The sequence below is a fragment of the Molothrus aeneus genome, chromosome 2, assembly GCF_037042795.1.
Source record: "Molothrus aeneus isolate 106 chromosome 2, BPBGC_Maene_1.0, whole genome shotgun sequence".
NCBI classification, from domain to species: Eukaryota; Metazoa; Chordata; class Aves; order Passeriformes; family Icteridae; genus Molothrus; species Molothrus aeneus.
Window position 1 is genome coordinate 40,823,233 of NC_089647.1, and position 27,749 is coordinate 40,850,981.

General features: G+C 34.7%; 1 protein-coding gene across 1 annotated transcript in view; it reads left to right on the forward strand.

Annotated features, from left to right (window-relative positions):
* The window catches only part of DYNC2H1 (dynein cytoplasmic 2 heavy chain 1), a 143,023-nt gene that overhangs the window by 106,307 nt on the left and 8,967 nt on the right, over positions 1-27,749 (forward strand). Inside the window, exons 83-87 of the mRNA XM_066544741.1 lie at positions 2,449-2,565; positions 7,802-8,011; positions 10,837-10,926; positions 25,683-25,792; positions 26,125-26,206. Coding sequence (XP_066400838.1) covers positions 2,449-2,565; positions 7,802-8,011; positions 10,837-10,926; positions 25,683-25,792; positions 26,125-26,206 — 609 coding nt within the window. The remainder of the gene's footprint in view (positions 1-2,448; positions 2,566-7,801; positions 8,012-10,836; positions 10,927-25,682; positions 25,793-26,124; positions 26,207-27,749) is intronic.

Below are 27,749 nucleotides of genomic sequence, written 5' to 3' on the forward strand. Positions count from 1 at the left end.
AGCAATCATATAAACATTTTTCAGCTTTATAGTATGCACTATATGCAAGTTTATATGAAATACTACATACTGAATTACCAGTTAAAGTGTATTTCATATAAATGTTTTATTGCTTAGCAAATGATGGCAGGCAACTACCCAAAAACAAATTAAAAGATACAAAACTATAGCTAAAAGAATGATATCTGGAAGGCACAAATGTGTGTTTATTATCTGTATTGCTTGTCAGAACATTTGCATATGTGCAGAGTGAAAATGAGGAAGAATAGCTGGAATGATAAAGATACTATGATCAAAACATTCATCAGAGAAATCAATTTTTTGCTAAATTAAACAAGAATCTTTTTTGATATACACAATAGCTGGGGCACACAAAGGATTATGAAAGTTTAAAATTAAGTTATGAGTATGAGAGGGTAAAATGTTATTTTATGTAACTGAAGCTATAAAGAGCAGTAGCTCGTATTTTCATTTTAGCTACCAGAATACTGCCAGAAGCCCTCTTAGGCCTTTGCATACACTGCTGCTTTTAAACCCAGATGAGGTTTGGCTTTCCTTACCTGACCCCAACACAACTGAGCAATGCCTTTCTACCCCTGCTGGGTAGTCCATCCTTGTGGCCATTTTCTGTGGGGGACTTCACTACAGCTTTCAGCTTCCTTGCAAGGGGAAGAGGAGGGGCAGGCACTGATTTCTGCTCTGTGCTGACCAGTGACAGGACCTGAGGGAATGGCCTGAAGCTGTGTCAGGGGAGGTTTAGGTTGTCTGTCAGGAAAAGGTTCTTCAATCAGGGGGTGGTTGGGCACTGGACAGGCTCCCCAGTGGAAGTGGTCACAGCCCCAGCCTGACAGAATTCAGAAAACACCTGGTTTGACTCTTGGGGATGTCCTGTGCAGAGCCAAGAGTTGGACTTCAGTTATCCCTGTGGATGCCTTCCAACTCAGCATATTCTAGGATTTGAGGTCACTAACTTCCTTTACATCCATGATGATCTTCTGTCATGATTGTTCTTTGACTTGCTTATCATGCTTGTTTCCTCTGCATCAGAAAGAACTGGTTTTGTGCCTTGAGAATTTTTTTCTTGAGGATTGACCAGCTCTCTTGGCCCCTCTTTGCTCTCCAAAACAGTTGCCAACTGCTTCCTGCTAAAAAGATCCCTGACTAAACTGAAATCTACTCTCCTACATTCTGAGATTGTGATTCTACTACTGCCCTTAAATTCTTTTTTCAGGATTTTAAACCACAGTCTCATGGTCAGAGCTCGGTTATAGAAGTTAAAATGATGGTTGGGTGTACTATCATCTTGTAGTGCTTCACAGTCCCTATCAAGGCTGATAAATAGGAAGGAGAGGTTTGCTTCAGTGAAAGAAAATGAAAAACAAAAGAAAGCACTTCATCATTGCACATCTTTCAAGACTAGAAAATAAGTCAAATCCCAGCAGAAAAACAACTTGACTTTCTCCCTCCGTCTGTGTTACAATTAAATAGTGCAGACCTTCTGAATGATTAATACATTTTTGCTATGAAGCTTAATTCTTTATTGTCAAGTGAAATAGGAGAGAATTAATAAGTTGTTCTCTAACATGCCTTGCAAAAAATACTCTGTGAAAAATAACTAAAATTTAATGAAAATGCCTCAAAAATACCAGGGGGTTTATATACAGTTTAAGAGACAGACTGCAATATCACTGAAGAATTTTAATTTCAGTGGTCTTTGTTCCAAATGTGTGTATGTATTTTATCAGTTGATTTGTAAACTTACTAGGGTTGCTAACATTAAAAGGCAGTTGTACCTAATGAACTAGAAGCTCCCCTCCTTTCTGGAAGGTTTGCAGTTATTTTTTAACTTCATGCTTTGTTTTTTTAATACTTAAGCATTTAAAGAGGTTGAGGTGGCATGAATATGTAAATAAGAGATCCCGGTCAGATCAGATTGAATTTTATTATAATTGTCTTAAGTTTCGGTGTGTGATAGTTATTGTATGTATTTAGTAACATACTTTGGGAGTTTGTTTCCCCTTAAATTTTTAGTTACAGATGGAGCCTAGTTAAAGGCAGAGCTTGAGCCTAGTTAAAGGCAGAGCTTGAACCTAGTTAAAGGCAGAGTTCAAGTTTTGTCCCTAAATTTTGTGGAAAAGAGGCTTTTTACTTAATTATGCACCTCATTAGTTTTTAAATTTTAATTGGACAAAGACAATTACTATGATAAGAAAATATGTAGGGCTTTTTTTAGGTTTAATATGAATGAAGTTCAGGTATGTTTTGTTCTTGAATATGGATATTGTTTCTGTTTTGATCAGACCATGATCAGTAATTAAGTATGCAGGAAAGGATAGTTCATAGATAAATTGAGGAGTATTTACTATTGTATGTAGTGTATGGCATTTTTGTGCTAAAAGAAGTTTGTTTATCTTTCTTCAAGAATGCATTTGTATTCTCATCACTCAGGTCATTTCACAGCTTCGGATCCTGAGTAGGTCAGTAACTGCTGGCTGCAAATTTGACAGAGAAATATGGTCAACAGAACTTTCTCCTGTTCTCAACCTATGGAAGAAGCTTAATCAGGTAGGACTGTACCTAATTTGAAAAGATGACTTTTTTTCTGGTAAATACATTAAAATATAGTCTAACAAATTATCTCAAGTGTTGAAACATCAGAAGAGAAAAACTAAATTAAATGCATTTGAGATAGAAAATACAAGGTTAGGTGCATAATTAGCTGTGAAGTCTGTATGTGATACAATAGACAATCACCTTTTTTCTCCATGTGGAGGTGAGACCACACTCAAAACATAAGACTAGCATCCTTTGTGTGTTTCCAAGAAAAATGCTAATGCACTTTAGATTTTTATTTAGTCTCTTCATTTATCTGATATTCACAAGGTAATGTTTAATGATTTCAAATACAATGAAGTATTAATAGTGTTGAAATATGATGTTAGCTTTAAACTGAAGTTCATGAAAATCCCCTCTGCAGTATCCAGTATCACTCCCTTTAAGTTCCTTTGTTAGTCTTGCTTAGTTCAGTTTGTTGGTGTTTTTTAACTTATTTTGTAAAGCTTGGTTTCCACCCATTGAATTATTATTCCAGGCATACATTTAGATATGATGTGTGTGAATGCAGACACTATGCACGCTTGGGAAGGATCTCTCCCACCTCATGCTAGGTGCCCACTTGAACATTAGGCCATTATTTTGTCTCCTCAATGATCAAGTAATAGATCAAAGATGTTGTGGCCTAAAACTATGTCTGGTACACACCCACACTGTAATGGGAAAAACCTTTCCCTTACTCAAATAACCACATACATAGAAGTGACATGAGGTACATTAGAATATACCATTACATTTTGAAGCATCTCATTGAATTCTCATCTAATCCATGCTAAGTGGGTAGGTCTAGGTTAGATATTAGGAAATTCTTTCCTGAGAGGGTGGTAAGGCTCTGGTACAGGTTTCCCAGAGAGCTAATGGATGCTCCATCCCTGAAATATTCAAAGCCAGGTTAAATGAAAAGCCTGGTCTATGGAAGGTATCGCTGCCTGTTCAGGAGGGCTGGAACTAGATTATCTTTAGGGTCCTTTTCAACCCAAAACATTCAAGGATTCCATATTATCTTGAAGTTTCTTTGATTTTCTAAAGGTTTTATGCCAATAGCAGATAATTAAATTAATCTTTTGAATATATCCTTTAGAATAGGATGGCTTTTATCCTTTTATATCTTATGAAAGGATAAAACCTTTTATAGGTTTTATTTTTTGTGTGGGGGACATTTTCTTGGGTGTTTCAAAAAAAATTTGAATAATAATATTTTTATCAAAATTAGTTTTCATTATCTGTTAAACCAGTAATTGCTTCCAGCTTTGAAAAAACCTGGACATCTTTAATATTTTACAGACATTGCATGCAGTACTACATTCTCATTCTAGATTGATAGTTCAATGAAGGCATCATCTTTGTTTGCAGAATTTTTAAAGACGTGGTAATTGGAATGAAGAAGATAGTTGAATTGCTGCTTAAGTTAATAATCATAAATTATTTTATTTATGCATGAATGGGCAGAAAATATGAAACTAATACTGTTTCCCATATATGAAGAAGTAAAATTTAAAAAAAAGTATTCCTGAAGTCTGTAAAAAAAAAAATTATTCCAGAGGCAAAAAGACTCCCAGAAATTTGTTGATATGTAGACAAAGATTAAGTTGTTTTGAACAATTTTATTCCCATGTTGAGTGTGTAAGTCAAGGATTAATTAAAAAAGGATTATTTTAAAAATACCTTGAAAACAGTTGTTGTACATCTATGTACTGAAAATTCTGAAATTCAACAAAGTTTACCATTTGACATAGGTATATCCTGTAGAATTTACATCTCAATGATTGATCATAATCTCACAGTGTGGACATATTTTTCTCTTTGCACTCTTAATGAAACTCCAAAGCCAACTAAACCTGATCCACACAGAAGTGTCGTGAGGAAGTGGTAAGGAAAGGCAGTGAGCAATTCCCTGCAGCTGGGAGAAGGATGCTCCCATTGTCTGACCTCATCTGTTGTTTAGGAAGTTTTGCTGCCTTCCAGGGGCTCAGCTGTGGGACATTGTGGAAAGTCTGCTGAGGTTAGTCTGGCCCTCAGACTATGACCCCTTGGAGCTTCATATGCTCCGCACTTCCCCTGGCACTTGACTGGAGTCTATGTGGATAAGCTGCAACGGGTCATACGCTTGGATGGAGACTGGATACAGGTCTGGGCAACCTGCTGTAGCTTTGAACACCTGGCAATCTCCAGAGATTCCTTCCAACCTTCAGCTGTTTTGTGGTTCTGTGAATAGGAGTTATTTTTGTTCAGTTTTCAGAGCCTATAACATTCTTTGTGGCGAAACAGCAAAAATGGCAGATATGCTTTGGAAATGTTAGTTTTTTTTCAGTTCAGACATTTCTGAATGGGATATGATTCTTCTATATTAATAGGGTAGCAAGGACTTACATGTTGTTGCTTTTTCAGAAATATTTCTGGTAATTTTCAGGGCTTCATTTTTTCTCTCAGATCATACATGATGCAAAACCCTGTTAATTGTTGCTACCAATTATTCAGATATCCTGAAACTGTTGAACTGGGAGGTTTATTATTCATTATCTATCTATAAGAACAGAATCATGGCAGTTGCCTCTCCTTCATCCACTGATTATTAGTCTGGCCAGAATTCAGACTCTGAAATTTTTAATTGAATTTTATTTAAATTAAATAGATACTTAAAATGTGCTTCAAATTATTGTGCATCTGTGTTGAAATTAGAAAAGCAAAGCCATTCTGAACTAATGCAGAATGTTATGACCTTTTCACCTATATTAGCCTCATTTGAAAACATACATATTAACTCTTGTGATTGAAAACATCCTTGTAATGAATACTGTCCTAAAACTGCTTTTACAGTGTTTTGCAGCATGATTTAATAACAGCTTGACACTTACCAAATTAATTAAACTCTCATGAACCTGCCACTTAGTTTGAAGTCCAATTCCTGGCACTGTGCAGAACAGTGCCCAAGATTCACACCACGTGCCTGATACCTCATTAGCTATCTCAGCTTTAAAAAAACAACAGGGTCTTTTCCATGAAGGAAAATCAGTGAAACAGAAATATAAGGTCATTCTTTATTTTATTTTCAATGATGAAAACCATGTGAAAAACAGTGAGAGGCTAATATCTAAAAAAAATAAGCAGAGAGTCTCGAAGGAGGAGGCAAACCAGGTACATCAAAAGGGCAATGGAGATTTCTAAAACCCATCACCACCACCACCAAAATTGCATTTTGAATCAAATACAGAACTAGTAAAGGTATATGAGTTTATTTTCATTGCATTTGTTACATTTCTGAGGAGGCAGTTTTCAGAACATACTGGAGTTTGCAAAAGCTTGCATTTAAGAAGGTAACAAAGTAAAGCTCTGGGACAGTTTAGGTGAGACTTTATGAAGTCTTATACTAAGATAGCAACACATACAGAACTGAAAGAGGGAAAATTATCAACATCTGAAAATACACCTGATTAATATTGGTAGCAAAATACAGTATTTAATATTAAAGATTAGAATCTACCTTCAGTTTTTATGATTAGGAAAAACACCCAGTACTTCAGCAGTTCTTCGTCTGAATTCCCAAGCAGGTCATGAGCATACACATATTTTAAAAGCTGATGTGAGTTATATACATAATGGGTTTTAAGAGAATGTAATAGGACATTAAATGTATAAGATGATATTGGTATTCATGTTTAATTTTCCTATGGAAATGACAGATGGGTTGTTTCAACAAATTCTCAAGGGAAAACACTAGAAAGAGTGATGAAATGAATCTGAAATTCATAGGAGACTCTTATAGTAAAGGACAACATTGAGGAACTTAGAGGACTTCTTTTTCAACAAGCCTTTGTGAATTATGAGAGTGTCAAAGATTGAGCAAAGCCTCCAAGGTGGAATGTCTTGGGTTTTCTTTATTTTGTGCAATTAAACACGTCAATAAGAAATTATCAGCTAGTTTATGCTAGTTTTGTATTACAATGAACATATCCTCAGCAAAAATATGATCTCAGAAAAACTGATGTGAAACTGGTACTGTGATTTTTGAATGCATGCAAAGAAAAAATGCAAAGCACAACAATTGTAAATACTACATGCTTTGGCACTTTGATCAGTAACTTTCTTGTATACCTTTTTAACAGTGGAAAACTTTATCCTTAGTTTTTTTGTTGGTAAGTCATAAGCCAAAGTATTGCTCATTCATTTAGCTTTTCTCATATTTTAGCTTGGTAGCTGAGTGGAATATGAGCTTGAAATTAAAAATGTAAATATTCTGAGAAATACATAGTGCCTGGGAAGATTATAGAGGTAAATATCCTGTGGCCTCTGAAAAGCAAGTTGCCATGTGACAATTCAGAAATTTATTTAACCTGAAAAATAATCAAAACTTGTTATTTTAAAAAACATATTTTAGAGAAAATAAAATCTGATTTTATCTTTCCTAAATTACTAGAAATTGAAATAGCAAAACATTTTTTCCCATAGGCTAGGGTTTACTTTTTGCATTTGTGCCTTATAGAATTTTCTAAAAGGTTTTTAATTTTATAACTGGAATTCTTTGCAGCATCTTGCCACATTACAGTTTGGTAGTTTCCAAACACATGCAAAAATATATTTATGTAATAAGTTGCATATGAATTAACGTTTGAAAAATTGCACCATCTCTTGAAATTATTGAATAAATTTGGGTTTTCAGTGGCTTTAATGGAAGGGAAGTAAGTAGTAAAAAGGCAATGTAAGAGCAGCAGTACTTCTCAGAGTCTAAGTTACTCAAGATTTACACATAAAATGATGTTTATTTTGTATTTATAGTATTTAATTCAATTCCATGTTGAACTAGTCTCAGGAAGCAAGAACTGGCAGCATAGTTTACAGTACCTAGTAAAATCTTGTTGTGCTGAGTACGCTACTGCTTTTTATATTAACACATTACACTAATACTAAAAGCAATGACTCAGCTAAGTGAAGATTTTTCAGCAATTCAAGAACTTTTGAAGTAACTGGGTAGACAGACTTGTTTCAGAAGAGTGCTGCCTTTATTGAACATGTCACAGACAGTACTGAAAGTATCACTATAGTTATAATTCAGTGTCAGAAAAGGGATGATATCACTACTATTCAAAGCTAACAAGGTCATATGAAGTATCACAAATTAAATAAATTATATGTTGCACAACACCATAGTCTCCCTGAGTTTATTAACTGGATATCCCACGTTTTTTCTTAGAATTCTAACCTGATCCACCAGAAGGTGTCTCCTCCTGCAGAACAACAAGGATCTCCAATCTTATCATTCATTACCCTGGAACAGTTCAATGCCATTCGCCTTGTGCAGAGCATCCATCAGTCACTTGCTTCTTTAAGTAAAGTCATCAGAGGCACCTCACTGCTCAGTTCTGAAGTACAAAGGCTAGCAAGTGCTCTGTTAAACCAGAAGGTAAGTAATTTTGTAATGAATATACATTATAATAAGCATTGAAAAAACCCAAGAAAACTGAACTAATAGTCATTTTCATGTGCTAAATTTTTTTATTGATAAAGACTCTAAAATGGAGTTCTTTTAAACATAGAAACTCTAAAACAAAACCTGATTTTCTGTAAAATTTTTCAGAAGTATTTGCAGAATCTTCTGAATGTATTACTTTCTTATCAAGCTTTCTCTAAAAGACAAATCCAATAAGTTTAGAAGTTGTGGAATACTATTTCAATTTCAAATACCAAGTCATGCTAGATAAGTCAAATACATTAGCCAGTAGAATATGTAAATGTGTCCCCTTACTTAGTTTTTATTCTTTCTTAAAATTTAAATTGTAATAATAGTTCTCTTTGCATTTATTCAGTATGGAGTATTGCCATACCTCACCAGAAAAGCTGTGCCTGTCATACCAACCTATCATCTCACCTTATATTCTTGAGATAGAAGAAATCAGTCAGAATTATATGTACTTTCTTCATCTTTTTTGGCATCACACTGGGCATGTTTATAAACTGGTACAATTAGTGACAGCAAATTTACATGCTCTATCATTAATATCTAGATAATTGAGTTAAAAGGTAGTCAAACATTGATGTGACATGAAACTCTGGTTTTGTTTTGCCTCCAGCAGCTGATAAATTCTGTCAATGCTAATGCATAGATAATGAGATTGCTTCTGCAATGAACAATAATTCCTATTAACATCCTGTTTATCTTCATGTGACAAACAAGTACTGTTGAAAAGATGATTGTTATGCATTTATTGATAAATCAAATTCTAATCAAAACAATAATTAAATTTGTTGTCATTTCAGATTCACAAGACAGCATTTTTTAGCAAAATTGCTGTATGGTCAGACTAAATTAAGTTTTCTTGTTAGCAATCTCATTGCCTTTTAAAACGTGTTTTGACTATGTGGTAGAAACTGGCACTAAGTCCAAGTCATAGTGAATGGAAGGGATATGTGTAATGGCCATTCTTTAGCTCTTACAGTTATATTTATTGTTACTGAGCAAGAGAGCATGGCTTGTGTGCTTTAGCTGCGCTCTTCTGTTGGAACTGGCAGGAGCTGTGAAGCTGATCAGTGCCTCAAAAAGTTTCTTAAAAATTCTGTGCATTTTAACCTCTCACAAGCATCAGTTCAGTGCTTCCCGATGTGTTGGCCAGTGCTTCTGTCATTTCATCTGCTTACCTACCCACTTTCCTTGACATGGATCACTTCATTGGATTGTGACCATATAGCAGTTTTTTCAGCAGCCTTCCAGAGAGACTAATGCCACATTCTTGGCATTGCAGCTAAACCTCACTCAATTTGTCATCCTAAAATGATTTTCTTCATGTGTTTTCTATACACTCTTCTTGTTTAGTGTTTTCATGTTTTATGTAGTAAAGGATTATTTTTCAGAAGCTATATTTTAAACCCACTAGGATTGTAGCTCTTTTAAGATTATAGCACCTAAAGAAACTGCTGGATTATGAATAGGAATGTAAAATTCAATAAATGTATGACTTGTAAAGGTTCAGCAATGTGCTGTATTTATGTAAAATTGGTATGTTAGCCCCATACTATCTACTGTGAAGAAAATTAACTCCACCCCAGCCAAAAAGAGCATAAGCACATCTGAGATACACTTGCATAATAACAATTAGCTAAGCAATTTCTTTAAAGTAATTTAGACTGATATACTAACAGCATTAGGCAAATGCCTTGTAAGTGATAGATTGATGAGCTGCTTGTAAATGCATATCTAGTAGAAGAGGCTGCGAAAATGCAAGGTCTCAAATAAAAAATAATTTTTAAAAAATCCTAATTAGGAAAAACCCCATGCAGTTAACTGTCCTTTATTAATTGTGTTCTATATATTCTAGTTTATTGAATTAATTTTTAATTAGTGTCCTTGAATCTAGTTATGTTTTGGTTTTTATCTATAAAATGTAAATACAGAGTATTTACTTTGGAAGACACCTTTTTTGCAAACTTCTGGGATCAGATTTTGAATACCTGTTCAATACATATTCTATTAGAATGGGAACTTACTGGAAAATGCAGCTGTAAATATTAAACAGTATAAACTGTTGATTCTGCTTAGCATCTTCAGTAGTGTACAATATTCCACAGGTACTGATTTACATTAATTCTCTTTCTTATAAGTAGGAGAATCTTTCAGTCACTTTCAGTGTGCTTTAGATTCCTGTGGAGTAGGTAAAATTAGTGTTTCTATCCTTATAAGGATGAAATTTAACAGAGGCCCTTTTAAGCCTTTCTTTTTGAAGTCAATGAAAATTTTATATGGGGAAGTCTTGCAGAACTTTTTTTCTCAGGTGTTGCTCTGCAAAAGCTCTAAGATGATGAGAAAATAATCATGCAGAGGAATTGTACCAGATTCTCTTCATCAAGAGCCACACAACTGCATTTTGAAGGCTGAGGAGGCTACAGTGGAAGAGTGGGAAACTGCCTGCAGTTGAAAGATGACATTGTGACTTCCCAAGACATAATGCTCTTAGGCTTTTTGGAAATATTTATGGAACCAACTGATGTTTCCTTATTGAATAGCAGATGTTCTTGCAAGTTCTCCATTAACACTGTGGCTGGGTCACACAAAGAATTAGCAGGAAAACCGACTTTCTGTTTGAGGTTGTATGTTCTTGATCATTATATTGCTGGTGTTGCCTTTCTTTTTGTAGATATATTTGATCTCCAGGTTATTTATTTTTATTCAGGTTGCTAACTTAAAATGAAATCACAGTTGATTTGATACTTTCAGTGTATATGTTTTTATTTCAGTGTCCTGTCACATGGCAAAGCAAGTGGGAAGGTCCAGAAGATCCTTTGCAATATCTTAGAAGTCTTGTAGCTCGAGCACTTGCTATACAGGTAATTTTAAAGAGTCATTTTTTACTCAGTGTGCTGGTATTCAGTGACACAGTATATTATGTAAATTCCAATACAGTAGACCTTTACAAACACAGGTCCAAAAGGATTTCAGATGTGTGAAAAGGTATATAAAAATCTAAAGATCAAGGAATAATGTGATAATATTGTTAGTTACTTCACAAGAAGTTTACGTCTTAGTCATTAGCCTTTATGGTGAGCTGTGGGGGAAAAAGACTTTTTTTACCCAGGTGACACTTTACATTTAAATCAAGACTCGCTCTTTAATCTGGTAGGGAGGTGCCCATCAAGACATAAGTGAAGCATTTCTGATAAAAGTAATGTAGAAATTCATAGCTGTCTAGTCTTGGAAGAAATTAATGAAAAGATCTGCATTCTCAAAGTTTTCAAGGGGACATAAGAGAAGGTGTCTATCCACATTGTGACAGTAAAGAGGTTAATTTTTAGTTCAGATAAATCTATATATACTTTGATTGACAGAAGTGGTGTATTTAAGGTAATACAAAGACAAATAAAAGTAATTTATCTAAATTAATTAGTATTTAAGGAAACAGATTCCTTATCTGTGTTGGATACATAGAGAGAAAACTGTGAGAACCTGAAAGAGAGGAAGACTACTTTAGAAAGGACAGATCTTTGTTGCCTCCAGGCAAGAAGTAGAAAGCTGTTGGTTTTGATCTTGATTAACACATCTTGTCCAATGGGATACCAAGATTTTTGTCAACATTTATGTTGACTGTCAGATTCAGAAGAAAGATTTGAGTGCCATGTGTCTTCTAGGCATTTCTTTTTCTAAAGAAACTGTCAAATAAATGTCTCTGAAGTATTAATAAGATTCTTGTTATGCAAACAGTTTCTTTTGGCTAATACTTATTTTTTCTTTATCCTTTCCTTCTAAAAAAGTTTAAAGTACAAAACAGAAAAAAATATAAATATGTATAGCAACAAGTGATAATGCATGTTCAGATGTTAATTTGTCATATAACTGGAGTTCAACTTAGTCCCATCTCTCTTTTTTCTGACTATTATAGCCTTTAGTATTAAAAAAACCATCATTTGTGGTGATTCAGTGTGTTTGTAAGCTTCAAGAGTACATTACTGTTTGCAACTTCTACTTTCATTTGGTTGTGACCAAACTGCATGCAATTTTCCTTAAAAATATGATTTATTTTTAGTGGAAGTCTGAGATTAGAGTTTGAACTTCTGTGTGGAGTGCACCTCCCATACAAAGTCATAATGCAGAGGTAACAGGATGAAATTAGTGTTAATAGTAACAGATGATTTTCAACCAAGCATATTCCAGAAGTTTTTATTTCCACATAGTACTCCAGTCAGTTATTGACTAATGTGTTGCATTATATTTGCTGCATTACCATGATAGTAATCTTCCTTTCTCATTTGTCAAACTACTGACAAAATGGTACATTTGGATTAGTCATTTTTATGAAAGCTACTGTGAAGGACTCATTTATAGTTTTTAACAGTTATTTATTGTAAGAGAGAGAAAGATTATTAAGCCACAGCTTTGCAGTAGATACTTGATTGTGTCCATAAGCAGTAAATGATGTTAAATTTTTATTATGATAATAGCTACTGGTTGTCTCATTTTATTTCTTTAATGTCAAATATGTAATATAGTTGTGTTTGGAGAAATTCTTAATAATGAAGTATGTTTTGCATACTCAAACTTCTAGTCAAATCACATCCAAAATACAGTGTCTGTATTTCTATATTGTACATTATTATAAAAATGTTGATTATTTCTAGTTAGGCATTTCAGTTGAATCATCTTTTTCCTTAAATGTGATTCCAAATCCTGATTGTGCCCATTACACCTTCCTGATTAGTCTTGATCATTTTTTAATTATCTTTTCATTATTGATTTTATAAATGTAATTAATCAGTAGTTAATTCTAGGTTTAGTACTCAGAAACTCAATAAGGGCTTCAATAAAGATATCTCATAACTCTGAAAATTATCTTCTGATTTGTATTTCAACAAATGCCATATTTTGGATTAGTTTTATATGACCAACTTTATAAGTTTTTTTTAGTTACTTTTATGTCCCTCTGTTTCATTGACTGTAAGATATTGACTTACACTTTACTGTTTGACAAAGGTTTGATTTAGGCATTTTTAAGATGAAGAAGGAGACATTGAAAGATCGAAGTTGTACTAAAGGATTACATTTACTAAGGATGGAGTAAGTCTCTGCCTAGGCTATTAGTTAAAGGCTGCCTTGTCAAGTGGTTTGCTGCCAGTGCAGGAAACAATAAAAGCAACTGCAGCAAGCATTTAATGGGGATGGGGAGGAACACAAAATATAGGCCAGATGGTAAAATATTTATAGCAGAATTTATAGAAGTGTAAAGATGTTCTGAGAGCATTACACAACAACAGGCAGAAAAACAACAGGTGTTGCAATTTTTAGGTCTGAATTTACTCAATAAAAAGCAAAATTAAAAAACCAAAAAAAAAAACCAAACTCAAAAAAACCCCTGCCTAATGAAAGTGTGAAGAAATTTGTATATGCAAAATGCAGTAGAGCCATGTGTTGCTGTGTTATGGTGACAGACCTGATGTAAATAGGTGATTTCTTTCCAGGTGAAAGTTCTGATATTTGGATGGTAGCTTTTGCTTTAAATTGAAGCAGAAGTTATATATTGAACATTCTTCTAAGATGGAGTTCTGAATACTTCAATTAGCAGTGGTGACATTGAACTTTATAATACTGTGCTTCAACTTGTCTGTCTATAGTGATATATTTGCTACCAACGTTAAGATATGAAGTGTATGAATCATCAATGGTCATTGTATAAGTATTAATTTTTGGTCCTTTTACTGTTAGTTTCCTCATGATGGCACCCTAAATGTTTTCTGTGGTTTCCCTCTCCTGTGGTTCATGATCATAGCTCAGCAATAAAGCACATCAGCCTATAGTGGTATTAAATGCATCCCAGTCTCTAGATAAGTGTCTTCTCATGGCTGTGGATACAGCAAGAGAGAAAGAGAGAGAGCAGACTCAGAACTGCAGCTACCAAGAGGCAAAACAGCAGCCCAGGCAAATGTCAGCTGAATAGCAACCTTAAAAATTATTTCAGGTCAACAAATTGGAAATTGATTTTTGTTTCCACTAGAACTAAATAAAGAGCTTAAATTCTCCTTTTCAAAAAGGAATCCCAAACTCTTCTTATTCCAAGAAGACCTTATATTTCATTCTTTTGGACTCAGCTGATTTTATGTCATTTACAAAAACAGTTCTTCCTTTGGATGACTGTTGAGTTAGAAAGCTGCTAGGTATCTTGCAGTGTACATTCTGACCTCAGAATCATAAGCACCAGTTTCAGAGTTCTAATCAGGGAAATGTTTATGAATACTGAAAATTTTTAGTTGCATAATTTATGAAAGGTTTTGTTGAAATTGTGCATTCATCTAAAAAGTACTCCTAGTATATAAAGAAGTTAAATTTTATATTTTTTCAAGAGACTTATGTTTTTCTGAGGTGTTGTTCTCTTGTCCCTTTCCATCCTGAGTAAAATCTAACATAGTAATATTTAACTTCAATACCAGTTTGATCACCTAGTATAAGATTTTTACTATTTTAATGGTCTTCTACTGTTTAAGGAAGAATGACTTTGTTCCTGTTTTGGAACCCTAATCCTCTGTTTCAAGAATTAGGTCTCCAGAAAGGTGGATTGGATGCCCAAGGTAAATGAGGTTTGAACTCATGGAAATGGCTTGCTGAATGTACTATAAAACCTTCTGGGAATAGGAACCCCAGGATTTCTCCTTCACACCCCAGGCATCGAGGCAGAGATATTAAATATTCAGTCACTGATAACAGGCAGAAAGGCTGCTTTTAGAAAACCAAGGGAATCAAATCCTCTCAATTTTCACCAGGTTAAAGAACTCACGTAATAAATCTTGTACAAATCCAGAATAGTCATGCTCAGTCCTGCTATTCATCCACTTGGGCACTCCATAATAAGGCCTATCCCAGCCCAAGTAATCACACTTAGTTTTCAGAGTGTTTTCTAATACACAGCCTTAGCAGAGTTTGCAGCAGGGACAATAGCTTAATGGTTTGTGTTTTGCTGTTTTAGGAGAGGCTGATTCAGATGGATTCATTTGGCTGGTTCCCCACCTTGTCATTGTTCCTCTCATGACTCTCTATTTGAAGAGCTGTTACCTAGGTATCTGTACAGTGCAGAATACTCCAGATTCAGTATTCTAATATTGAAGCAAAAAATTCATAAAAGTAATGTGTTTTAAATCCATCCATTCCGTTATTTTACTTCAAATTTCCACATTATTCTGAAGAATTAGCATTTTTCTGCTGTTTTTCTTGGCTTCTCTTTAGCTGTCATGAATATCAAAACAAAAATACAACTGCAGCCAAACATTATCTGCTAAGGAGCTGATCTTCAACTGGCTTCCTCAGTTCTCATCATGTTGCAAAATGATTTTACTTTGTTCCAAATTTATCAGCCAGGATATGTCTTTTAAGACCTTATATCTAATTGATAACTGCTTGGTAAAAATTGGAAATTTGCAAGTACTACTAAAAATATGTTTTGTTTGTCTCTAATAGGCAAATTTGAAGCTCTTACCAGCTGTTTTATCATGTCCCTTCTAATCACTGTCTCACTTAGATTGCATTGATTAAGTAATGGCTGATATAGAGCAGTAGTGCTTTGTAAAAATGCACCATCCAAACAAGGGACCAAACAGAATGTGAGATAAAAGTTTTTGACATGGATGGGTAATAGGAGTTGTCCATTGAAATAAGATCTAATATCCAAGGAAATTAAAGCAGAAGCTGAAGCATTTTTTGTACTCTTACAGAAAGCTGTGTTCATGCATTGATGCAATTTCCCCTCCAGGCCCTTCACCATATTTGCAGCTCTCCTTGGGACACTCTCTAATAACATAATATCTTTCATATATTGTGATGCCCAAAGTTAAATATAACTCTTTTTTCTGTAGTGAAATGTTTGTTTTCCTCCAAAATACAGTAGGTTTTAGATCTGCAGACTATGTTATTTCAAAGGTAAATAATTTTGGTTGCCAATGAGCTGTACTTATCTCAAGTTTTGGAAAAGCATGCCTTTTGCACAAAAAAAGAGTTACACAAAAAACTGGAAAAACAGTTTTTAAAAAGCAGCATTGGAAAAGGGAAAATATCACTACCTGCATTTCCTTTGGTTTCATTGTGAGCTGTTGAAGCTTATTCCCAGTGAGTGTTAGGTGCTCTGTTAAACTGAGGCATCCACAAGTTATGGGCATTTTAATAAACATCAGGCTTAACTGTTGAGAAAAGTAATTTGTTTCAACAGAATTCAGCAGCTGTTCATTAAACTCTTGAAATTCTAGGCATGTTTTGTGAGAATGGCTGTTCTGTTGAAATTATGAAATGCTACCTTGTAACTAGAAGTTTGAGCAGTACCCCTTATCATACTGCTAACCAATTATTCAGCTCTTTGATTATAAAATATTTATTGCAGGAGATAATTACTCATAAAATGACTTTTTGTAAGTGTTGAATAAAAGAAGACAAACCCAGATCATTGTCTCTACAGATATTATGTATGAAATTACAATATTTTAAAGAAAATTATCTTTCTTTCCTAACCTAGGTTTAAATTAAAAAAACTAGATTTAGTATTCTGTAATTCTTCTATGAATGCAAGATAGTATTTATATACTTAGAAAATTACAAAATGCTGTGCTATATATTGTAGAAGATGCAAAGCTGTAGTAGATATCCTTTATTTAAACTAAAAAAGCAATGATCATTTATTGATTTTTCTCTTTAAGCTACAAGATACATTTTCACAATACAGGAAGAAAGCTGAAAAGATGCAATGATAAAATATTAATCAATTTTATGCATTTAATCTGTCAAAATTAAAAGTTTAGATTGCTCTGTTTCTAATAATTTGTTTTTCACTGTATCTCTTTTATCATGGACAGAGCTGTCTGCAAAAGAGAAAGCAGAGTAAAATGGATAGTCTTGTCTGACAAAAGCTCAAGCAAAAAAGGTTAATTTTAGTACAAGTGGTAGAAAACTATGTTATTATCATTCACATATGAAAATGAGTCCTTATGTTATTCTGTCAAAAACTGGTAATTTTAAATTCCATCCATTAATAAATGAGAAGGCTGCAGCTCATGCTAATGCACCAATTTGTAGGTTCATCCCATCAATCTGCTTTGCTTTTTTAAGACAACTTAGAATTAGAGAAAGCTCATGGCCAGCCTCTCACCCAGCCAGCACCCCCACATCCTTCTCAGGAGGGCTGCTCTCCATCTGCTCATCCCCAGCCTGTGCTGGTACCGGGGGGTGCCATGACCCAGGTGCAGCACCTTGTAGCTGGTCTTGTTAAACCTCAAGAGATTCCAAGGGCCCCACTCCTCAAGCCTGGCTGGGTCCCTCTGGGTGGCATCCTGTCCTTCAGTTGATGAGGGTACACCTGATCCCTTTATCTATGTCATTAATGAAGATATTAAGTAGAACTGGTTCCAGTATGGACCCCTGGGGGCACACCTCTTGTCACTGATGTTCACTGAGACTCTGGTAATCGATCAACACCCTCTGGATGTGACCATCCAACCAATTTCTTATCAGTCTCCCAATCTACCTATCAAATCCATCTCTCTCTGGCTGAAAGAGAGGGATGTTGTGAGGGACCATTTCAAAGGCTTTACAGATATGAGCCAGATAGATGGCTCATAAATCCCAATATGTAGCCCTTCCCTTGCTCAGTGCTATAGTCACTCCATATAAAAGGCCACTGGGTTGGTTAGGTGGGACTTGTCCTTGGTTACAGTAACTTGCTGTTCTGATCACCACTACACTGACAGAAATATTGTATCTACTAAAAGTAAGTAATCTATTCAAAATCCATTGTTATTGTTTTATTTGTAATTCTGATTTCATAGTTAGAAGTTCATCCATAGAAATAAATTATGTGGAATATGTAGAAATAAATTAGCTTTGTAACAAAAAGGTAGTGTGATAGTGGCTCTTTTTTAACCTCTAGATGGTTTGCTGGGAACTGGGTTGGTGTAGCAGTTTGCAAAATATTTTATCTCCTGTTTTGAGATTTGAATAGGTCAAAATCAATGGTAACATGCTGTAACTATTTCTCAAATATCATTTGCAGATATGTATTAAAAAATAAGCTCATTTTTTATTAGAAGCAGATTTCCATTTCACAAGCAAGCATCATCCCTAATTAGAAATCTTTTCTTTGGGGGAAGGCAGAAATGTAACCTCATCTTGACCTATCTTTCTCTCTTTGAAGGAGATGCCATATTACTGAATTTGAAATTAAAACAGTTTCATATTGTATCCATTTGTTAATATATAAAAAATATTTAAAATTTTGGAGCCTTTTAAGTTTCAAGGCTGTCAATTCAAATTTCATTTGTGAAGGAAAAGAGTCATAAGAATAATTCTTGACTAAACCCTTCTTTATCTGTTGAGTGTGCAGTAGTTTTACTCTTGGGAATTCACAGTCAAATAAAGCAATCAGAGCAGGATGAAAGTGCACTCAGCAATTCTGTAAACAGACATGACTGAATTTTAAAACTGAAGTCAACAGAAAGGCATTCAGATTTGGGGTTTTGTTCATTTTGTTGTTTGGTTTTTGCTTAGTAGAGTTCTTTTTGGTATAGTCTTTGTCTCTAAATGTTCAGCAAGGTATATAATTGAAGAAAAAAGAAACCAAACCTTGAATCAAAGTAGAAGAGTTGTTAAGAGTGATGGGAAGCTTAGATCCCTATTTAAGGTGTGTAAGTGATGCTTAAAGGCAAGAAGGATAAATGCCCTCCTGCTCTATAATGTTTCCCAGTGTGTTCAACTGAGTCCTATAAATTAGAATGTGTGCCCCCATATGAAGGAGAGTATGCAAAAGCATATTGATATATTTGTAGTGGTAATTCCACACAGTCACTCTGAACTAAGAGAGTTATGATCCAATGAGAAATCTGTTCTCTACATCTGAACTCGAATTTCAAAATTCCTGTCAGGTTTATACTGTTTCACAGTATTGTGTGTGCTTTTCCTTATACACACAGTGTGTTTTCTTATACGTTTTCTATAATTAACATTTTCAGTGTTATTTCTAATATTTCATTATCCCATGCAATAAATTAAGCAATTGAAATTACTTATATATCAGGCAAAAGGCAGTAAATAATTTAGAACTAAACCAAATACTGTTCATTCTTCAGATATGCAGATTACAAAGCTATGAAAAAGATTTACTCTGTCATGTATTCATGTATTTTGTCACACTGAGAAAGAGCACTGATTTAGATATATCAACAGAAGAATCCATCAAATAAGGAACACATTAAGATATTACTAGAATAATAAAACTGAAATCAATGTGTGAATTCAAAGATACCATAGAAATGCAAAATTCCTAATGACCTTACTAAGGGTTAAAGGCAGTTATTAATTCTTCTACACTTTTGAGGCCACATCTGAAACACTTGTCTAGTTTTCAACTTCTAAATTAAGAAACATTACCCATATTGTCCAGAGATGTTTGTGGAAATATATGATTTGTGGAGGTATCTTTGGAGATACACAGAACTACAGTAGACTGTGCCCTGAGCAAGCTAAATTGGTTTTGAATTTGGAGCTACTCTGAATTGCAATTGGATTGGATGCCAAAATGTTTAAGTTTATGAATAAATTATTTCTATAATGGAAGTAATTTAAAAACTAAATCCATTATAGCTAAATAAAAAGAAAACAAAATTTAATTTTAAAATATAACAAAAAAAAAGTGTGGTGTGTAACAAATGGTGCAATATTTTTTCCTTAAATTGCTCCCTAATGTATGTTTTTCTGGCTTCCTGAGAACAGGTGTGAATGAAGTTTTATGCCATGCTAATGCTCTTCAGCATTCTCTTAGCTTTCTCATGTGACAGGACATCTGAAAGAGACCTACAGCCTTTATGATGAGCTGTTCATTTGGAATTGGCCATAACAAGCGAAATTTGCTTTTGGGTTTAACAAAAGGTTTTATGAGCTTCAGAGAGCTTATATGCTGCACTTGAGGTACATTTATGCTAACTGCCTTAGCTTTACAATGTAGGAGCAAACAACAATCCATACTAGCTTACTGCATCAATTAAAAAAAAACAAACAACTTAATTATATTCTGCATCTACACAAAGTTGTTCTTTTTTGAACAAACTATTTGCTAATATGAGCAGTGTTGGAGTGTTCTGTTTAATGGAGTGTAAGCAGTGTGAGCCAGCATGATGTGCCAGGATGCCACATCACAGACTATCCATGACATCATTTACTTCCTTTGTTTAAATGGAGTTGCACCAGCCACTGTTTCCATTCAGTAATCTCTTTTTCTCATGTAAAAAACCCAGATTTGCGTCTTTGCCTTTTAATTGTGGTACCTTCTAGGCATTTTGGGATATGGGCCCCACAGAGTTAAGCAATTTTTGGTTAGATTGCTTTAGTCTGTTTGATTAACATTTTTACTTATCTGAGAGTTAGGTTAAGCCTCAATAGTTACTAATATAGTAGAGTTCTGTGACACAGGCATGGGTGAGAGATTTTCTCCGTATTTTGACAGCCTTAAGAGAGGATGTTAACAAAAAATAAATGACTGGTAAACAAGAATTTAAAAAATGGAGAGAGACTGGTGACTGCTATTCAAGGGGTCATTGTTTCAGTAGAGGAACAAGGACTGTGAGGGAGATGCTAATGGAAAATCTGTATTTCGTGGAGTGTTACCAGGGAAAACGAGCCATGGCAAAGTATGAGCAGTTCTCTGTTGGCTCTCTTCATTGTAATATAGCCTTTGAGCTGGTACTGTAAAACAAATTACTGCAGTGCATCCCATCATTATGAGTGGCTATTATATTGAGTATTCTGTATCCCTGTTCAGTCACATCAGCACCATCACAGTATAGATTTCAGCATCCCTGCTCCAGAGCTCTGAAAAGGATTTATATCTGATGTAGTCCTGACTTTGTCCAGGTGTTATTGTAGACAGTCTAGTCTATTATCTACAAATGAATATTGTATGCCACTGTTTTCTGTCCTCTGCAACTTATTTTTGGAGATGGGGAGTTGATTCCACCAAGGAATAGTTCCAGTTCTTAGGCTTCCTTACCCAGTTATACACTTGCTGTGTAATTGCAAATATAATCTAGTGCTTGGTGACTGATGTACTTGGGAAAGAAGAGACTAGAAGGCATGAAACATAGGAGTATTGCCTAATTGATTCTGTGTTTAGTGGTTATACAGGAAATATCTGGAAGAAGGTATTTTTGGCATATGTCAATCATGAACTTGTAGGAATGTTGTTGCAGTTCCTATGCATCCTTCTGGCCATATTAAATGTTGGAAACAGAAATTCAGGGGAAGTTAAGTTCCTGTTTTGATAAAAGATGAACTAATATAGTAACCAGAATGAGATCACATCTGCTTATTTTTCTGTCAGCTGTACCTTACTGTGTATCTGCCTCTAGCACGTGGTTAGCCAGCATGCTGATGCTAAGGGACCTAGAACATTCATGCTGTAACACTGTGCTGTTATTGCTCGGACATCCTCAACAAACAGGGGGGCTCTGAGGTGGGGAAAACTGAAATAAAGCTTTAATAGTATTTGGTTTAAAGCAGTAGCCAGTGGTTTTGGTCTAAGGAAAGGAAAGGAAAGGAAAGGAAAGGAAGAAAGGAAAGGAAAGGAAAGGAAAGGAAAGGAAAGGAAAGGAAAGGAAAGGAAAGGAAAGGAAAGGAAAGGAAAGGAAAGGAAAGGGCAAAAGGGAAAAGAGAAAAGAAAAAGGAAAAAAAATCAAACCAAACATCAACTCCAAATTAAATTACTCTGTTACTTATCATTTGTAAGTATGGGCCAACACCTTATCATAAATCTGAAATACTGCAATATTCACACATTCATTTCATAAAGGATAGCTCCCTCAAGAATAATGGCCCAAGGATTTCACATACAAAGAATTACCACAAGGGAGCGAATTGTTGTATACCTGTTGTTCCTCAAAACCCTAGGCATTACCCCCTCTGGGCTCAGTGCCTGCAAAAATCCATCTGTTTCATTTCTTTGAGCTGTAATACTGTCATTCCTGCTGGTGTTTATCACTGAATGCCTGCACTTTGGAGCACACCTGTAGAACAGCTGCTGCACTGTGAGGAAAATGAGATTGTAGCATAACTGCTTGTTTGACCTTGGCTCAGTCTAAACTCCAGTTAACTGAGTACTTACTCCCCTAGCAGTGCTACTCACCATCATTTACTCTCAGACTTAGCCAAAGTTCTGCATATTTTTCCCTAGTAATGTGGAAAACTTCTAAAACTTGTAGAAAACCAGAATTGTACTGTATGGCTCCTAGCTATGAATATGCGTGTAACACTGAATGCAATTTTCCATCTAGGCACACAAATGAAATCACTTCTGTGGTGATTTATATGATTTTCTTTTTCAGCATAAGTTCTCTTTGGGGACCACAGCAATAGAAAAATGCAGTAGAAGAATATACATTTGGAATGAATTAAAACTGGTGAAGGAAGAGTATTTCCTTCATTTTAAAGGAGTTCTGTGATCCTAAAGCTGTATAAATAATAATGTGAAAATCTGGCAGCCTCCTTATTCATTCCACTGTTCAATGAGGCTCTCAATTTGCTTTGGGATTATAGATGATAAGGAGGACTTCTCTCTGAAGGTGGAGTAGATGTTTATTGGATGTTAAAATGCATGAAAAAATATTATTTGAACTACCTGAGACCATGCTAATAGATTTGTTTTTGTAAGGGGAAAAAAATGAAGAGAAAATGTTTTTATTATAGCAAACAGAACGCCACATTAATGGAAGTTTTTAAATACCCTCCCAGGAATTGCTTTGCAAGCATTTTGGGTATTGATGATAAGTTTTGATATTATATGTCTAATAATAATAATTTTCTAAATTATTCTATCACAGACAGTTAAATTTATAGTGTAATTGTAAATGAGAAATATTCAGAAAATATTGAAATAATGAAATTTTGAAATAAACAGTTGCAAAGAAGAGTGGAGGATGGTTTTTTTCTTACATTTTGGAATAAACTTATTTTCAGAGTTAGGATATTTGGACTGTAGACCACAGTCTATATTGTTGGTTATATAAGAGTTGGTGATGGAAGAAAGCCCTTCAGACTGAAATGCTGCATGGCCATCCAAGATGAATAAGAAGTCAAACAACTTTTCATCACTTTGACAAATACATGTTTCTATCATATTTGGGATGGGGGAGGGATTTCTCCCTTTCAAGAAACATCACTTCAGTCTTTCCACAGCTTAGCTTAAATTTCCTTCCCATCAACACCTGATCTCTTCCAGCCCTATGGCAGTGGCACTACCAGTGACAAATGATCTGTTAATCGAGTGGTGTTGTCTCCTGAGACTGTAGCATTTCCCTAATAGGCTGTCATGTGATCTTATAGGACTGAAATAAACAGAAGGATATTTTTTACAATTGGGTTGTAAAATACATTTGATTGCATCTAAAATTATTTATTTAAATAGATGTAATTGAGCTACATATTCTGCTTTATACAGAGTAGTACAAGACATTAAAATTTTGCTTTTGTGATCTAATGAAAGTTTTTGTTATTGTGTACATCCTAGTACTACTAGTTATATGAGTTCAGAATTAACATTACCCATACTGGTCTTTTAACTGGGTGCAATATAAACATCTGTGTTCCTGACAGTGTTTCTTATAGTAGTTACATTAAAAGTTTATTTGATGACAGCAATATAATGATTATATTAATTACAAGTTGAAGTGATGTCTACTTTTATTACACAAAACAATTTACAAAACCTCTCCTAATCAGAATACATTTACTGCTATATGATAAAAGAAATTGAAGTCATAAGTTTCATAAAGTTATATAAAGTCATTAAAAGAATCATGCAGATAAGGGTCATTAACTGTGTACATTTACCTAATGAAAATGGAAAGCAGAAATCTCTGAACTGATTCATAATCATTTGGGTTGAGGGCTCGTAATCAGTGATGTGGCAGATAAAAAAAAACCAAAACTGATTAAAGGCTTTAACATGGTGGAAACATTATGGAGATGTGTGACACACTGCCAAAATAAAATAAAACTTACTGAGTGTTATCTACTTGCATTTTCGATGATTTTGTCACTTCCAAAATGGTTCTATGGAATTACTCATCTGTCAGCAGTTCAAACAATACAATAAAGTACTTTTTAAACATGATAGAGATGCTTGGCAGGTACATTGTGTGATGAGAGTGTAACTTTCAAGATTTTTTATTCAGTGACTACAGCAATTTTATAATTTCCTGGGAGCTGGTATCTAGAAAGGAGTGGGGCTTGTCTTTCTCTGTTCTGTTTTGATATTATATTTCATCTGATAGCATGTGGAATCTTATTGTCTGATTAGTTTCTATCTTAATATTTGCAGAATCACAGAATGCTTTGGGTTGGAAGGTACCTTAAATATCATCTGGTTCCAACCCTCTGCCATGGGCAGGAACACCTTCTGCTAGGCCAGGTTGCTGAGAGCCCCATCCAACCTGGCCTTGAAGACATATCTGTGAAGAGCTTACTTGTAGGGTGGGTTATACAGTGACGTCAGGTTCATACTACAGTGCCATTGTAAGGACTGTGACTGTGACTGAAGAGGATTTTGAGTGTGAACTGTTGTATAACTAGTCAGGTTCCTAAATATCTTGTCTGAAGAGAGCAAATTCTTTGTCTGAGATTGTTAATGTCTTGAGAACCAAACTAAGATTGCCTTCCTTAGGATTATAGAGATGGTGTGGTTTATAAAGATGGCGAGGTGCGATGTGTGTCTCTTTTCCCATGCTGACACACAAGGCATTGCATTGGTGAGAAATTCCAAGCTTGATGCTCCTAACAAGCTTCACAGCTGCCAGTAAGAAGAGTGGAAGGAGGTTGAGGCATGTGCTCTGTAAGGATAATTGAGGACAGTTATTCCCCCCACCTTTATTAGATTCATTTATTGCCACGTATAATAGAGTCTAGTTTTTATCTTATAATCAATTCTGTGAATTCATGTCTCCAACTAATATACTAAAAATGGCAGCATCAACCTACTAGTAAGGAATATTTAAAAAACCTGTTGGCAAGTAGTTATAGAAACTGTTACTGCAGACTGAAAATCAAGTGTTTCTTCAATATAATGTGCTATTTATACGGAAAAATGATCTTAAAGTGTACCTAAAAGGAATGCAGTTATTTTCCTGAACTTATTAAAACAAACACAGGAATGGCAGCTATTTTGATGGAAAACATAAACACTCCAGTAAGTAAAGGTGAAATAGGGTTTCAACAATGATAAAATTGTTGAAATTATAATTTTCATCACACAACGATAACTTTTCACTGTGCAAAGTAAGCTGCAATGAACAAAAAATGAAACATGAGTTTATTTAGAATGGGTTAGTCATGTTACATATAAACTGCTCATTTTCTTTATATTTTAAGAGGGCATTCATTTCTTTTTTACCAGTGTGAAATAATAGAAATTATTATTAAGCTTTGAAGTTACAGTATGTTTACACACTTTTCATTAATCATAATAATTGACATACCCACAGTAACTCAAAATGTAGAAAAATCAAATAATAATTTCAGTTATTTCAGGATTTCTTTTCTTTTTTTTTTTTTCTTTTTTTGTTGATTTTATTCTCTCTTTTAGAATTGGGTAGAAAAAGCAGAGAAACAGAAACTGTTGTCAGACACCCTTGACCTTTCTGAGCTGTTTCATCCAGACACATTTCTCAATGCCTTACGCCAGGAGACTGCAAGGTGAGGGAAAAATAATGTGCCTATTTGTGCTAATGTGCCATTGTTCCTTATGTGTGAGGATGGTTATTTCATTTTGAGGACACAGAGCCAAAAAGTTATGTCAATTGCTGTCATCAGTCATCTTTTTTTTATTTCTTGCCTTGAAGTAAAGTAGCTGTTACCTGTTTAAATACTTATATTTTATTTTTTTTTTCAGTTAGAGGTGTATTTTTCTTCAAAGTAAGACTTAGTATCATATGGTACACATTGAAAATACATTGAGTTTGGTTTTGTGTTTGATATCCTGTTGTTACACGTCTGTAAGATTTACCATATGTGTGTTTCCATTGCAGAGTAATGAGGTGTTCAGTGGACAGTCTCAAATTTACAGCTTCATGGAAAGGGCGAATACAGGAAGGCAAACTCCAAGTTAAGGTATTTTACTAGGATGTTGTACTAGTATTTTATGAGGATGTTTTATCAGTATAGCCTAAGTCATCTGCCCATAAACTTCCTAGAAAACTGAGCTATAAATAATTGGTGTACCAGAGATAAAAAGGTTGGTCAATGGTATACAGCTACTAAAATGACAGTGCAAAATTCCACAGAAAACAGAAAAAGAAAGCAGTTATCTTTTGTCTTCTCCCTGGTCACTGTTCTCATTTTAAAATTAAGCTTATTGCTCCATTCTCTTCAACCACCTCTTAGATGAAAATTGAAGCTGCAATTTTTATGAGTTAGAATTTTGCTCTTTTCCAGATAGACAAGTGGCTGGTAGCCAGACAAAAAACAAATGTAAATCTGTAAGTCTAAGGCCATGTGTCAGAATTTCTTTAATCACTGGAAGCAGACTACTAAGGAAATAAACTAAAGTAAACTATAAGATGACTAGTTTTTGATATGATAAAAACCCAAGAATTTTTAAATGTTAGTTAAGCCTACAGCCAGCACCCATGAAGTCACCACTGGTTGCTTTGACAGCAAAGTAGAGATGAATCCTCAAATGGTTTAATTTATCTTCTTAACTAGCTTCTAACTTCTAACTAACTTCTTAATTCCAGGTAAAACTGCCACTTTGGTCAGCACAGGTCTCTGTGCACCTCTTTTATACTTAATTTTGTAGGGTTTTCTGTGCTGTTTTCTGTGCTGTGTCTTCCTACAGATATGTTGATCCCAAAATAATGCTGCACAGCTCCACATTCTGTGTTCAGAATGGAGCACAGCCCTTAAAACCACATCCCCACAGAGACACTTGTGCCCAGTGCAACAACTCAACAGCAGCTGTGGGGTCCATGCAGCAGAGATTGCTGCACGAGGACAGAGAGAGCAAATGGAAAGGCACCTTCTCTAGTCTAGTAATGCAGACAGAAACAAGGGTGGGGGAGATATTAAGGTTCTGAGCTGGCTTCTGACACTGTCAAAAATTATTAATACAGAATATGTAAGATTTCATATTCCTAAAAGATTAATATATTGTAAAGCCAGTAAAGATAACTGTAATCATTGAATCTGCCCTAAATACAGTGCAGTCTTTTGAACTTTGTTGAATTAGTTCCTGTTGGAGCTAGAGAATGTAATTTTGCAAATTCTTCAATCTTGATATTTAAGTAAGTCTCATGCTTGCCTGCTTCATTTCATAAGAAGCATGAGAAGACAGGTCTGTAGAAGTTGGAGATAAATAAACCAGGGAAATTTTAGGGCTTGGTATAAACCTGGTATATGACAAATATACCTGCAAATCACATGGTCTGAGGTTACAGATTCAGCCAAGGCTTCTAATGCCATAACAGTAAGTCAAAACTGAGTTTCACATCTCAGACCAGTCATTCTAGTAAGCTAGCTATCAGCTGCAGACTGTAGGAGCTTGAAGTTCTTCAAAACCATGTTAACATTTTTGAAGAATGTGAGAAGTCAATGTCAAGTACCTCAACTCCTAAATAACATTAACTCAGTGTATTCATATATTAAAAAATATCAC